This window comes from Dermacentor andersoni, chromosome 1 (assembly GCF_023375885.2).
Source record: "Dermacentor andersoni chromosome 1, qqDerAnde1_hic_scaffold, whole genome shotgun sequence".
Lineage (NCBI taxonomy): Eukaryota > Metazoa > Arthropoda > Arachnida > Ixodida > Ixodidae > Dermacentor > Dermacentor andersoni.
This window is the reverse complement of record NC_092814.1, coordinates 62,351,308-62,367,105: the sequence shown is the minus strand read 5'-3', so window position 1 is coordinate 62,367,105 and position 15,798 is coordinate 62,351,308. Positions and strand designations below refer to the sequence as shown.

The following is a 15,798-nucleotide window of genomic DNA, read 5'->3' as shown; positions in this document are numbered from 1 at the left end:
GTTATCTTTCCTACTTTTGTGTTAGATGACTTACTGCTCCATTGGGTTTCATGTAATTTTTGTTATGAACTGTTTTTAGTACATTTATGCCATCTCGCTAACTTTTTCGTTCTTCATACCTTTTTTTTGTTCACTGTGCCAGCTTATTTCATTTTAGTGCACATTTGTTAGATGTGCAAGGGCGTAACCGGCGTCGCCCAAAGACGCCATTATCTACTAACTATTACGTATTAAAAAAAATCCAGGGAACACACGTGAACTACGGGAGATGGAAATTCAAGACTACGAGCGAAACGAGGACAAGGTGAAAGCAGGAGACAACGTTTCGACCTATGCACTTGCCTTTTTCAAGAATATGTTCTCCTCGCCTCCCCCCCCCCCCCTGTCGTCCATACCCCTTCCACAATTACCTCACATTCCTCCACCGAAGTTCAACAGCACACTTTTCTTTTCAGTTCTACACCCTCGCCGCTAACACACCCTCGGTCATTGCCTCGCCCACCCACCTTACCCTCACCCTCCTTTAGAAGAACCGTACCAATATACAGGGTGTTCTTTTTTTAGCTGCACCAAATTTTTAAAATTAGAAAAATGTAAATCACGGTAAAGTTATGTTTACCATTCGCCTGTACGGATAGGCAGCCTCTAGATACAGAGCAATGTCCGCAATTACGTGCGTAATTAGCGAAGTTACGGCAATTCACTTTATAATTATCAACAATAGGTGACTACAGCAAATGAGTACTTTGGGGCCCGTCCTCGACACTTCCTATCCCAACGATTAAATTTTGAATAGCGAATTTCATGTGGGAGCTACGCGAACAATTAGTTCCCTTTGGCAGGCTCCTTGAAACCGAAACTGGCCTGAAAAAGAGCGTCTGCGTCGTCGATGTCGCCGCCCCCCTGCCTTTCGTCACGTCTCCGAGGTCACCATTGGTCCGGCCCCGCGAGCAGCTTACGTTATTTCCTTGCTGTCTACGGCGTTGGCCTAGCGCTTCAATGCCGGCGGGCCGCCAAATTTACTTCGTCATTCCGTTGGGCCGCTGAAGCGGCATTTCGTCGGTGGAAGTGGACACGTGGCGCCCAACGGAATGACAAAATAAATTTGGTGGACTGCCGGCATTGAAGCGCTAGGCCAACGCCGTAGCTGCTCGCGGGACGGACCGGCGGTGACCTCGGAGACGTGACGAAAGGCAGGGAAGCGGCGACATCGACGACACAGACGCTCTTTTTCCAGCCAGTTTCGGTTTCACGGAGCCTGCCTGGAACCCAACCTGGAACCAATTGTTTGCGCAGCTCCCACATGAAATCCGCTATTCAGAATTTGATCGTTGGGATAGGTAATGTCGAGGACGGGCCCCAAGGTACTCATTTGCTGTAGCGACCTATTGTTGATTATTAGAAAGTTAATTACCGCAACTTCGCTAATTGCGCGCGTAATTGCGGCAATTTCTCTATATCTAGAGGCCGCCAATCTGTACACTCGAATGGTAAACATAACGTTACCGTGATTTATATTTTTCCAATTTTAAGATTCGGTGCAGCTAAAAAAAGGAACATCCTGTATATAGCCTCAGCTTATGCACAAGCGGCAAGCCCACTACACAGCCAACTGTTGTGCTCGTGACAATATACTCTGCCGAGGAGAACATATGTCACCTTGAAAAAGGCAAGTGCACTTGTCGAAACGTTGGCTCCTGCTTTCACCTTGTTCTCGTTTTGCTCATCGTATTAAAAAAATTATTTGTATACCTAAAGGGCACAAAAAGTTACCACAAGCTATGTTCTTCAGACTCACTTCATTTCCTCGTTATGCAACAACTAGAAAAGGCAAAAAAATATTTAGACATATCGGTATTGCTTGAAGCTAAGTCTAATTGATCACAGCGAATGTGTGTTTCGTAAAAAGGTGACCAATAGCGGCACTTTTTCTCGAAGGAATGCACTATTTCTCAGCCACCATTATTACTTATAAATCAAACTGATACGTTTTACACTTACGAATGGCACCATGATTGCAAGGAATGGTCTGGCCGAGTTGGTATTGCCCGTTTCAAGTAAAGGAAGAACAAACCGAAAAATATATATATATGCGCAGCCTCCAGTGACTTTTTGAACTCAATTACAGCAAATCGCAGTTGTGAAACCCGGCTCATCGATACGTTTAGAGGTGCTCATGGGACCTTAACAACCGCCCTCCCTCTGGTACTCTTCCCAAGCTTTTAGATAACTCGGGTGCCACCCAGGAACTTCTGATAACTCTTAGACAACGCTAATCCCCCTAGTATGACGCGTTCAGGGCGCTGTCCACAGCGTCATTCATAGGCAAGTAGGATATGCAACACACGCCCTTTTTGTGAGCATTATATTTCGCCCTAAGATGATAGATTCAACGGTAAACTAGCTTCGCGTTGCTACACTCATACTTTTTCAGCCTCATTTTTGTTTTCAGGGCAGCCTCAGAGTGTAAGGACCTTTCCCATGAAGTTGCATGTATCAGTTGTCCGTCACTGTCTTTTTCAAGAGCTAACAGATCTTGTATTTCAATAAAACAGCCACATGTAATCCCATGACTTATGTAATAATATTGTTACCTAACCTCCCTGCCTTTCGCATCTCATTTATTTCTCTCTCTTGTTGTACGTAAATGCACGAAGTGATCACTTAATTTCCTGTTTTACACACACACACACACACACACACACACACACACACACACACACACACACACACACACACACACACACACACACACACACACACACACACACACACACACACACACACACACACACACACACACACACACACACACGCACACGCACACACACACACACACGCACACGCACACACACACACACACACACACACTTTATGAGGCGCGCCCCATATTGGGGGACATTGAATTAATTTTCACCACCTGGAATTCTTTGAGATGCACCCAATGCACGTTACACGTGCGTTTTCGCATTCCGCCCCCGTCGGAATGCAGCCGCCGCTTCCAGGATCGAACCTGCGACCCCGTTCTCAGCAGCTCAACGCCATGGCTACGAAGCTACTGCGGCGGTTTGCAGCGAGGTTGACTGGAGTAACTGTCCTATTGGTTACTCTGCAGTGGAGGAAGAGGAAAGTGTAGAAAAGACAAGGGGAAAGAAGATATAACATAAAATTTATACTTTTAGAACATTTCAGAGAGCACGAGTAAGCAGGGCAACTGACAATGACTGCATTCGTTCAGGTGCAATTAAATAACACTTAAATGATCGTACAAGGATGGCGTAAATTGTGGCAATTGAAAGCTCTCTTTAAGAAGCCGTTGTTGTCGCAAAATGAAGGAAGTCTGATGCACTGTTTCATATTGTATACGTAAACAGCTACTGTGCAGCTGCAGTAAACGCTATCCTCATACCTTAGACGGAGTGATTGTGACAAACGAGATTAATTCCGCGGAAAGTGTGCAGTGTGTCCGTGTCGTTCCGGTGTGTCGGTGTGTCTGTGAGCTTCCGTTCGAGGCTGTTGTTCGTTAGCCAAAAGAGTCGAGACAGTCGCGGCCAGATACCCCGGGTCCTGTCTTTCTCGATTTTCGTTGGCACGGCAGTCGCTCAGCGATTGCCTGTGGTCTATACGTCGCCTAGGGATCGCTGGCCGACGCCGTTGCCGGGTACCACGGAATCTGTGAGGCAATAAGCGCTCAGGAAGGGTCGGGAATCACAGTACTGGGCTGGCTAGCGCGGGAGGCAAATCAGAAGCGGACTCCCAAATGGGCGCTCCGAGCCTTGTGTGCACGGAAACAGTGCAGTGAGAGAGAAAGAAATAACTTTATTGGGTCCAGCGGTTTGGGGAATAAGTGCCCGCCTAAACGGCGGCCAGAAGCCCTTGGGCCCGGGCCGCATGAGTTTACTCAGCGGTGCGAGAGGCTTCGATTACCGCTGAAGGAATAATAATAATAATAATAAAAAAAACGTTCACTGACCTCATCGTCGTCGACTGAAGCCGTCGACCTCATCACCGTTGGCCTTAAAGGTGTCCATCTCAACACCTGCACGTTAAGACTCATGATTGGACCAACCTAGCTTCGTTGAACTTTCGTTTGTACATACTTGTTTCAGAGTAATTAATGCGAATTATTCTTCTCCGAGTCAACCTAGTTTTTTTGTCGTGCATCAACTATATGGCCTCTTTCGCGAAGTAGCCAGCAAGGAACAGCCACTACAAAAATAAAGAAACTGCGGTTTGGATAGTCATTGTAGTATATAAGGCCTGCCCGAATTAAATTAAAAGCTGTATGCCCCAAATTGCGTACAACTAAACAATTAACCATGACATCAATGCGCCTCTTCAGGAGCTGCTTTGCATAAACGGCCGGACACCCTTGCACTATATTCGAGGTTGCACCTGATTGTTCGCTGGGGCGCCAAGCTTGTTGAGTGCGAGCCCATCGATACTCTCGTGCTCATCGTGCCGCTGGTCACTTGTGTGTGCCACTGGGCATGTGCCGCTCTTCAATGAGCCTCGTTGACGTCATCTTTGGTCGCCGTGCGTACCGCAACACTGGCAAACAACACAATGCGCTGCACTCCGCATCATTTCGCAACAGACAGACAGACAAAGAACTTATTTTCTTGGTACTGAGAAGCTTTGCCCTAGGGCAGAGCTGCGGGCCGCTCCTACGTGGGCACTGGTAGGCCGAGCTTAACCGCCGCATCTTTGCCGTGAAAGTTCTGAGCTCTGGATGGCAGAGTTCCATTCTTCTTCCGTGATGCGATTGGGTCCCTGTAACGAGGGGCATCGCCAGAGCATCTGTTCGAGATTGCTAACAGCCCCACAGTCGGGGCAAGTAGAGCTAAAAGCCTCTGGAGTGATCGTATGGAAAAGGGCCAGGTTGGGATGGGACTCAGTCTAAAGCATGCGTAAGGTGGACGCCAGAGGTCTAGCCAGTTTGCTATGAGGGGGAGGATAAGTCCTTCTACCCAGGTGATAGTGCTTAGTGATTTCGCAAAAGCATGAATCATTCGCTGCAGAACAGTTATATGATTCAGAAGAACCATTCTGTGCCAAACCGTGAATGCTTCGCATTAGGCAGATGTCAACCGGAATTGAGTGCGCTTAATGTTTGTAATCTGCATTGCGTCGTATCTTTACCTTATAATGCACATATACGCAGAAAGCGTTTAATGTTTACATTAAGCTGTTATTCTGTTTTGCTGCTTGTGATGTCCTTGCGGTTATGCCACACTAAGTGTTTTATTCATCTGATAGTTCGAACTGTGCACTTGTGCCTTGGATAGTGCAATAACTTCGATTTCGCAAGCGTTTGTTCTTCCTTATCTTAGTTAGCGTGTTGTCACTTTGCCGTTAGGGCTTGTTGTTGTTGTTGTTGTTGTTGTTGTTGTTTCTCCTCGCGTTATTAAAATAGTTGCTTTCTTTCACACGATGTGCTCCCACCTAGATCTCTATATTTCACGAGATAGATAGGAAAGAAATGAGAAATGCAGGAAGGTTAACTGGAACAATTATGCAGCTTGCTACCATGTAGTTGGCGGCAAAAGAGCTATAAAGTTAAGAAGGAACTAGATGGAGAGAACACAGAGCACATGTACATAATCACATCCGTTCACAGCACTGGATAACAGTTATCACTAGTCAAGGATAATGTCGCTTTTGCAGGTACGTTACCCCTAAGAATTGTAACAGTGCATTCGTGGCCCTCTGCTGTGACGGTTTTTGAGGTCACAATTCCAAGATGATTTATTCTGACGATAGTCTGGCATCAATGATAGCTAGCGCAGTCGCGAGCGATCGTCTCTGTAGTACATTGTGTTGAAGAGAGCCACGCAAAACGTGTTCAATAGTCTCCTCGCGACTGTCAGTCATACTGATTGACAAGCTGTGTTGTCAGTCATTCCAATACGGCAGGCAAATTATTTTGTTACGGTATACCCGACAAAGCTGAGTAGAGTCGTGTTGGCAGAGACCCATTACACTAACTTCAGCACATGTGCCCACCGCCTGTGGCACGAGCGGCTGCAAAACTTTTCTTCTGCCTTTCTGCGAGGTATACAGCGCCATAAGGGCAGCTGTAACGGGTAGCCACGGTCTTAGTGCCGTTGCCGAACAGCGGGACCTCATAGTTACAGCAGTGATCAAGTATCCTTATGTAAACGACGGCAGCACAGGCTGACAAAGCAGCAGTAAGTCGCAGCATATTAAGGTACTGTTAAATTTAAATTATATAGTGGGGTTTTACGTGCCAAAGCCACGATCTGATTTTGAGGCACGCCATGGTGGGGGACAACGTAAACTGCCTCGGAAAATTCGTAAAGTACGACTTACACGCAAGCTGCAGACGTGATAGCTTCGGATTGTAATTCGAATACACCAGAATTACGGCATCGCCACGTGACGATATCGCCTGAAGACGTAATCTGATGACGTCATGTGATGCCTCTGTGCGCTTCCCGCTTCTCTTGACTGTCTCCGGAATCGTCCCACACTTTTGTGTGAGCACCACGCACGCGGACACACATACACACACACACAAAAAAAATATCAACCAACTAGAGGCTAACAGCTTCGCTGTAAAAAGCCGCAAGCATTTCACCACTGCTTGAAACACAGTACAAGCTCGATCCCGGCACTGAACATTACACCGGCCGCCACTGTAAACACGCCGGGTGGGAGGTTTGTCTGCACGCTGACGCTCTTCCGCTCCTGCATGAGCCGAGTTTCCGCTCTATCTGTGCAAACTCGCGCCACGTCTCGACACCTCAGCTGTTGATATATATGCGCGCCTCACTCGGGGCCTCAGCGTTCCTACACCCGCAAAGAACGAGCCGTACTCCATAAGTCCAAATGGCTAGCTACGGAGGTGAGTTTGACTTTGTGATTTTACACGTTCATGTCGTTCCTGTTGCATTTTGCTCGACAACGAGGTATACTATAATGAGTGCGCAAAGGTTGGCGGATACTATATTATAGTGCTTGACAATTTGGCTCATCAGTTATGCAACCACAGAGTACCAGCCGCAGCCGAAGGCGAGACCCGACGAAGGCGGTAATTGCAATGGTACCAGTAATAATAGCAATATTAATAACAATAATAATATAAGCCTTGCTCGTCTTGAAGACAGTCAAGTTCCAGCATTAGCAAGTGTCACTGGGCTATATGCTACGATATAGAAGGTTATAATTCCCAGTTGTGTATTGTCTTCATGTTCAGGGCACTGAAGCGACCGTTTGGTATTATTTATTTATTTATTTATTTATTTATTTATTTATTTATTTATTACCTCAAAGGTCTCTTGTTGAGACATTACATGAGGGATTGGGTGATTAATGGCAAACAAAGATACTACAAGTTACAATGGGATGTTTTCGATCAGCCGCTTGAATGCAAATGGGTCGATGATAATGGCAACTTGCGGGTATAATGAACGTGAACGTTGTCAGTAGACGGGGCTGTACAAACCGAACATGGCGTTCCTTAAAAATTATGGGGTTTTACGTGCCAAAACCACTTTCTGATTATGAGGCACGCCGTAGTGGAGGACTCCGGAAATTTCGACCACCTGGGGTTCTTTAACGTACACCTAAATGTAAGTACACGGGTGTTTTCGCATTTCGCCCCCATCGAAATGCGGCCGCCGTGGCCACGTGGCGTTCCTCTCCCCTCCAAGGATGTGGCCGATACGTAAAAGGCTGATACTTTATCACCTTTTGCGTATATCCATCATTTGAAAAACTAGAAACTCAAGCCTCGCCCTCTCGAAACTATCAAGCCAAATTTTAACTCCATGTGTAAAGAACAGGGCGCAAAGATCAGGACAGAAGAAGACTACAAACGACAGGACTGGCGCGACTCACAACTACGTTTATTTCCGCAACAAGCCTGCTTTATGTAGGTCTACCAAACCGAAGCACACACGAAACATTAGAAGTAAAATATAGCACTCCTTCGAACACGCAGGAATCATATCTGGCACAATAGACCAAATCAGCAAACAAGAATCACACGTGGAGCAGCACAGGAAATAATTCATCGAGCGCAGTCATTACCAAGCCAACGGGGAGAAAAACCAGAGATAACAAGTACCAACTACGCTTCACTAACAAACTATCCAACACATAACACCATTCAAACGCCTAAGGACCAGTCAGTGATAAAACCCGCACGACTATGAGAGCAGTCGTGCGGGAATAACACGGAAAAACATGAAGAAAGGGCGTCTAAAGAACAGCGTCTGCGTCAAATCTAAAATCTCTAATGTCACTCACCGATAAAATTAATAAAACATGTGACCGCGCGAAAAATGAACCATGTGACAAACAATGAAATGGACAGAACAGTTGAACGATAAAGGGTCTAAAGAACAGCGTCTGCGTCAAAACGAAAAAAGGCGAAAAAGGACCTGTAAGAGCACTAGAAAATCGTCAAACATAAAAACTAAATATAAAGAAGACAGACAGAAAAACCTAAATGAAATCACTCTAACATGAGGCCTAAATGAAGCCTTCTAAAAAGGTAGTCTCCTTGTCACTAAACACAATGGACGGCCTGCTGACGCATTTGTTTCCCTCTTTTTCGATGAAATAGGCTTCCACAATCTCCCGCTCGAACCTGTCTTTTCCAAACTTCAAAAATTTAGTTTTTTTCGAACTGAGGGCGGCAATTAGTGCAGTCTGTGCAATGCTCTACGCAAGTGATGAAGATAGTAGCAATCCACAGCTCACAGTGGTTTGATTGAATGCAACTTGATTTATTAAGTGAACAAAAATAAGGAAGAATGCTCACAGGGAGCAACGCAGTGGCTCGAGTTCGTCGCACAGGAACTCGCACATAGCTCCCGTCCAACGCGCACACGGACTCTCGCGCTCACACTCGCACAGCCTCGTCGTCGCACGATCGAATGCGCACTTCCGAACAAAGTCCCGCCATCTGATCCCACCGCCACTTGACGCGCCTCGGCCGCAGATCGTGGTGTACAAGGTAGGGGGCGCTTGCTAGCAGCTCGTGAAATAGCCAACACAAGGAAGCTCCCTTCATTGTTGCGCCGATTACGACAATGTTCAAATGCACGCTCATTGAAACATCGACCTGTTTATCCGATATAGGTGCGACCACAGCTAAGAAGGATTTGGTACACGACACGTGTCCTGCATTTTACTTCTAATGTTCCGTGTGTACTTCGGTTTGGTTGACCTACGTAAGGCAGGCTTGTTGCGGAAATAAACTTAGTTGTGAGTGGCGCCCGGTCCTGTCGTTGTCGTGTTATCTTCTGTCCTGATCTTTGCGCCCTGCTCTTTACACATTCAAGCATGAACCAACTAGCCAAAGCAAGAGTTTTACTTTAACTCCATGCCCGTCTCTATAAATAGCATCCATATATAAGAGAGCTGGACAGTACCCCTGCCGAGCCAAATTCCTGGTAGCGCCACGGAAAATGACGGTCGAGAAATATACGCCACGATGTAAAACATCGCTTTTCGATCATCGATAAAAGCGATGGCAGGCAAGTGTACCAGCTTGTCACAATACAAGTCGGCATGAACATTCACAATTTCGACAAAATGTGGCCACTGTCAGGATTGGGGGCTCAATCCCATCGTTCGTGGTCCGTTGTCAAGATTGGAGTCCGGCATGAATTCGAAGGTAGCTGGCCCATGCCGTCGTCCAACTTATCCACGCTGAGGACGTTGATGAAGGGAAGAACTGCTTTTCATCGAGAACGAGGAATATGGGTTTATTTACAATATTTAAATCAGTCTAACATGACTGCTCAAGAGAAAGTGAGTCAGTCCAACATGACTGCTCAAGAGAAAGTGTGTCGCGCATCCGCACAACAGCCGTTTTTAAACACTCGGTCCGCCGGCGATACAAGGTGACGCGAACGTTCGTTTACTCATTGTAAATTCGCCGCCGCCCCGCAGAACAGTTTACGCACACAAAGGCACACACATTCCGATGTCCGGAGCCGACGTCAGAGGGGAGCCGTTCCGAGTACCTCGGAGACATTCTGGGTAGCTCGTTGTCCTGCGTGCCGGCCAGCGCGTGAGAAGCACCAAAAAACGGCTTTCCCGCGGCAGCTCACGCACGCGTAGCAGATCAGGTACGCGCTGGGGAGTTCGGGCACATAGTTCGTCCGACGAACTCATTCCGTCACAACGGCGATGGGGCTAGAGTGGTGGCGGCGGTTTTCAGCACAAAGCCCGCTTCATCGAACGCATCCTAGCTGAAGCGACGGAGAGTGGGGGATGCGCGTCTTGTTCCCCAGTCGTAATTGGGTGGCAATCCCGCATTCCAGCTCGCCATTCTTAACACCACATATTAAGTCGCACCACCGAAACTGGGCACAATGATTGGCGGCCTTTTAAACTATCATCACGAGCTTGGTGGAAGTCGGAAAAGACCCAAGAAATGTTGGGTGGGTAGGACCGGCGCGCACGTATCGCTTTGTTCAAGATACAAGTTCTATAGTGCCCAGCCTAAACTTTGCGAAATGCTGACATGGGTGCCCACGTCTGAACAGTCTCGTGTATTGGCAGAGCAATTGTAGGCGTGGTTGCCGACCTAGGTTGGTCATATATAGATCAAACGTCTGCGGAAGCGCTGTGTAATTGATGCTCGATTCATCCGGCTGTTCCCAAGCGCGAAAATGCAATGCAAACGTAGTAAATAAGGTGACGGAGCAGCCATTCAATGCAAGCGAGCAAACGCGTTTCTTGTGGACGCACAAAAGCACATGCACGCTCACGGGAACTTTTTTTTATGGTTTCTTCTTTTCTTGCCGTGTACACAACCAAAACTTCTTACAATGTTGCGTTCCCCTTTTACATAGTAGAATAGTCCAGTGTCAAAAAAAAAAAAAAAACAGAAGTCGTTTGTGCAGAAATTAACCTTCATTTTACGTACAGTGAAGCGTTCCGCATTAATAATTTGCAACAATGAAATGAAAATGTTATTATGAGGAAGAAATGACAGTTCCCTCTAATTTTAATTTTATTCGTACGCCTTAAGCAGCTGAAATTTGGCGAGAAACACAAAAGGCATCGCGTAATTAGTTCCGATCGTTTCACACGCACCTTTCTGCACTCACACGCACGCCGCCTTATAGGCGAAGAAGTTCCTCACATCCTAAAAGCAGCTGAGAGGTGCACCGCAGTGATTCCATAAGCGGTGTGATCCTCTGGCTTCCAGACTGCTTATAGCTACAGGCTGGCGAACATTTAAGGGTTGCCGCAGCTATAATGCTGCTCATACGCTTCTGCCCTCGATAGTATATCACGTGTTTATCTTTAATGCATAATCAATAAGATGTTCTACAATACAGTATTTTGGCTCACAAAACAAGGGCAAGGAACGCGATGATACAAGTTCTACCACGGAATATAACAGCGTGACAAATCGCATCCAACAATGCTGTAAAAGAAAGGAAAAAAAAAAAGGGAAAACATTCTCTACAGAGCAACTCTCACTTTAGAACCCATCGTCCGGCGGCCAGCGGATACGCCCGTCGGCTCCCGCTTCCTGCCAAGCTGGAATTACAACGTCGCGGTAAACATCCTCTTTGATTGCACAGTATGCGTAACCTGTGCAGCGTCGCGGCGTGCGCGCTTTGCGTCATCAGGGCAATGTAACTATTCTACACCGATTCTTTTCCTCGCGCTTTACCAGTGGCCCGAGCGACGCTCCGCGTATACGTTACCACCTGGACCGGCCGGGGTTCAGCGGTGGGTGATAAGAAAGCGACAGAATCGATCAAAAAGAATTGTTACATATATATACCGGCCCAGGACGTCCTTTCTTTCTTTCCATGCAATTAGGAAATTAAGCGCCATACAAATCTATGCATTCTGCGTGCGTAACAGTTGCACAAAAATTTTAACGCAGCTCTACGACAATAAAAAAACCGAGGATACCGCAAAAAGAGCAACATTGGCAGGATCCGTACTTATTAAATATTTAATAAATATGAATAATTTATCGTTTATTTATAAATTAATAATAATAGAGAGTTTTAGAATAGGGGCCCCAATATTTTGGTGCCCCAAAGAGCTTTGCGGGTGTTAGCGTTTGGGCACGCAGGAGCGAAGAGTTTTAGAATAGGGTTTTACGTTTGCGGATAGCGTCTTGCGCTGACAGCGCCACTACGGCGTCAAATAAAAGCTATTAGAAATAATTAAATAAATTATACCATTTTATGATATGAATAGTAAATTTGACTTGCGTGTATTCGCGTTTAATTACAATTTAGAGGTTATTCTTCAAGCAGCAAACAATTAGTTGTGCTTAGTTTTGAGCAACAAAACCAACTTTACCTGCCTTCACCAGCCAAGCTTAGCCGTGTTAGGCCTACGAGCTATAAAATCCACACTCCAATTCGGAATCAGCGGCGTCTAATGAATCAATCTTCATAACACACGTTAGTTGAGAGAAAGCGATAACTGCAGTCACTTCTCCTAGCTTGCGAACTTAACGCGTTACCGCGAATCGAACCCGGTTTGGTGCTAGGTTAGAGCCGTCGCTTGAATGGGTGCCGCCATGTTTGTTGACGCAAAGCTTTTGGGAACGCTATTTGAGCTCCCGCTAAATCGGTGAAATAGCGTTCCCAAGGCAAAACCCAAACGCAGTTTGCGTCTCGCGCATGCGCAGTGGCTTCGACGCTATTTCTTTGGGGCCCCAAAACGTTTGGGGCCCCTATTCTAAAACTCTCTAATAAGTATACCTCGTTGCGATATTTTATTAGTGCCAGCATCACAACCACCACTAGCGCAGGCCCCCTGGGTGTCAGGTCCGGGCTTGTTTCTCTTACGTGGCTAAGCCACGTTCTCGGCGTCGCACTGAATTATTCCGCCATTGTTTTCTTCTAAGCAACTTCATGCTTTGAATTTTCCTTTCCCGCTCCTTCCAGACATTAGCTCAACAAGTTCTCGCTCCTTACATTAATATCATCCCCTTTGTCTCACCTCTATATGTACGATCATATATTTTGCTCCATTTTTTCTCATTTTCGCCCCCTCCGCCTCCAAGGAACTTTCTGTCCCCTATCCCTTTTCTCCCAACCTCCCGAAGTATCATACTCATAGGCTGGATCCATCCTTAAAGCTACAAGTGCCATGAAGAATTTCCCGCTCTGAGGCGACAGTACTGTACCGCCTCTGGCTCGGGGTGGCATTTACGAGGGCCTACTCGTTCCGCATTGGAATGGGGGATACGCCCATGTGCGACTCTTGCGGAACCACAGAAACGATTGAACACATCCTATGTATCTGTCCCCAATATAACGTCGAGCGCGAAGTTCTACGGACAGCACTGAACCAGCTGGACTCTAGACCATTTTCCGTAAATAAGATCCTTGGACCCTCGCCGTACGCGTCGATGTCGCAGAAAGCCACGAAAGCGTTCTTGAGGTACCTCAAGTCGTCAGGTCTTGGGAACCGTGTGTAGACTTGGTGCGAACCTTCCACTGTGCGCAAAACTGTGCTCTCTCTCTCTCTTCATCCCCATACCCTCTCCCCCCAGTGCAGGGTAGCAAACCGGACATGCGTCTGGTTAGCCTCCCTACCTTTCCTGTCTTCTCTCTCTCTCTCTATCCATTTTCTCACGCAAAGTATAATGTAGGCAGCTACATACATGCCGGCGGAATTCTCTGAATTTCATTAAAGAGCTTCCTCTCTCTCACTCTCACACACACACATGCACTGCTTCCTCCGATTCTGGCTCGAACCTCATTACTGCTTTCGGTGACCCAGAAGCAGATATCTTTTAAGCATCCGGCTACTCTAGCCCAAGTTAACATATGTTCCACGTACTGTCTCGCAGCATACCAGCACAAGCCCGTCTGCCAGTGGGTAACGTGCTACGGCTGTCACATACCATCTAACGCGGTGCCTGGCGGTGAAGACGGCGGAGAGACCGCCTTCATAGGACGCGCGGTGCACGACGATGACGTCATCCCGGGCAAGGTCCTACCTTCACACAGCTGCTGCTACGTCTCATACGCCGGCGTCGAGCACAGTCACAAGGAATATCAGGTGCGCAAACTTTTTCACCAATTCCAGTTCTCCTGAGCCCATATTCACAACACTTCTCTTACGTAAGACCGTTTCCTCACTAGCCCCAAGTCAAAAAAAATTATTCCGGAGCCCTCGGCACTACGGTGTGCCTCATATTCAGACTGTGGGTTTGGCACGCAGACCACAAGATTTAGTTTTTTGTTGCGGATAACATGAGCTTTGTCCCTAAACGATTCTTTTCCTGGGGCATTCATTTTGCACTCTGCCATTGACCAAGAAAATCGCTGGGTTGAGACAAATTGCGTTTCAGCGAGAGTTTTCCGGTTGGCAGGCTACTGTTGAGCTGCCTGTTTTCTGATTGGGTGGGTGATTTGGTAAAGGCGGTCCGGCAAAGCCAATTGGAGAGCAAGAACCACTCAAGTGATGGCCAGCCCAACTGGCAGCGCGTGCTCAGGGTAAGTCGTCTCAAACAGACAACTATATACGGTCGCGGCGGGAGACGGCGCAAACACGTTTATGAGCGTACTGCTCTCAGGAATGTGTGTTAAGAACTCTGTCGCCAAGAAACGATGTTCTTTGTCCTCCTGCAGGTTCGAAGCAGCAGGCATGTTGCAGGCGCCTATACAACAGGACTCGGCGTCAGATCAAGTAGCTTCGAAACAATCTGTAAATGTAGTGCATGAATAGTATGTGCTAGTATAATTTAAAGCTGGCGCTCAGTGCAGCGCAGATGCGAACTCCGTTGAAACCGAAGCGCAGGCGCAGAGGCCGCTAAACGGTTAAAGTGCTTTTGATGCTAAAAACACTCAAAGCTAATAGGGACCAGTATTGCTGCCGAGTAAAACATTGACGGGCACTGAAGTTGATGCATTGATGGGCGCTGTTCTGTGTGCGCCTGTCTTCGTGATTAGTACTGTGATCTGTGAATTCCAGTGATTGCATCTGTGCACCAGCTAACCCCAGAACAAGTTCGACTGAAGTACCGTATTTACAGATTCACTCGCACTCAAGTATATGGTTCGCAAGAAGGACAGCGAGACATCTACGAAGGGGCAGGTCAAAGATATGAGGAATGACATGCGAACAGATCCCCATTTCCCAAGCTCATTTGTCAGTGAGCTCCATGTAATTTTTTGTCTTCTTGCAGGTACTCGTCTCCGACGGCACCCCGATGGCGTGGGTACCAGCTTCCCACGGCTCCGTGCCAAGCGGAGCCATCCAGGGGGGTACTTGCGGCAGTGGAGAACCGCTGTACATCGGCCGCGCCTACCACAACGGCACACTGACCATCGGCAAGGTGCACCCATCGCACAACTGCCTGTACATCCCGTACGGTGGCGACGAGCACCGCTACACCGACTACGAAGTGCTGGTTTGCAAGACGATCAACTTCTGAAAAGCCGTTACACCCCTCCTATACAGAGTTTCGGAGTGGCCGTTCCGGAGTTTAATTGCTTCCAGAATCAGATGGAATGGGAAAGGAATGAAGACCCGAGGTTCCGGAATGGAGTATGAATGGAATGGGCACATAGCCCTGGAACGCTAAATGTTGAGAGTTAGAGCGAGACAACCAAACCGGCGAACTTGTCATTTAGAATAAAGTATACTTGGCCAATATATTGTATTTCTCCTACCGGTTCTTTCAATATCTACTTTTAGGTGTCTGCGGCGTTAATCACAAACAACACTATACTCTGCACATCCTACACTTATGAAGACAAGAAAATCTTTCAGCATTAAAGAATGAAGAGTCTTTAAAGACAGTAACTTCTAGTTGTCAAGAAA

The 15,798-nt window shown here is 47.1% G+C and overlaps 1 protein-coding gene across 4 annotated transcripts in view; it reads left to right on the top strand.

Annotated features, from left to right (window-relative positions):
- LOC126546194 (natterin-3-like) overlaps positions 1-15,632 on the top strand; it is a 51,109-nt gene extending 35,477 nt beyond the window's left edge. For 2 of the 4 annotated variants that reach the window (XM_072285882.1, XM_072285883.1), the window contains exons 2-3: positions 13,820-14,031; positions 15,161-15,632. In XM_072285882.1, coding sequence (XP_072141983.1) covers positions 13,820-14,031; positions 15,161-15,409 — 461 coding nt within the window. In that variant the 3' untranslated portion in view covers positions 15,410-15,632. Of the gene's footprint in view, positions 1-6,141; positions 6,869-13,819; positions 14,032-15,160 lie in introns of those variants that run through there. The other 2 variants (XM_072285885.1, XM_072285886.1) reach the window with 2 other exon arrangements.
- The last annotated feature ends 166 nt before the right edge of the window (positions 15,633-15,798 follow it).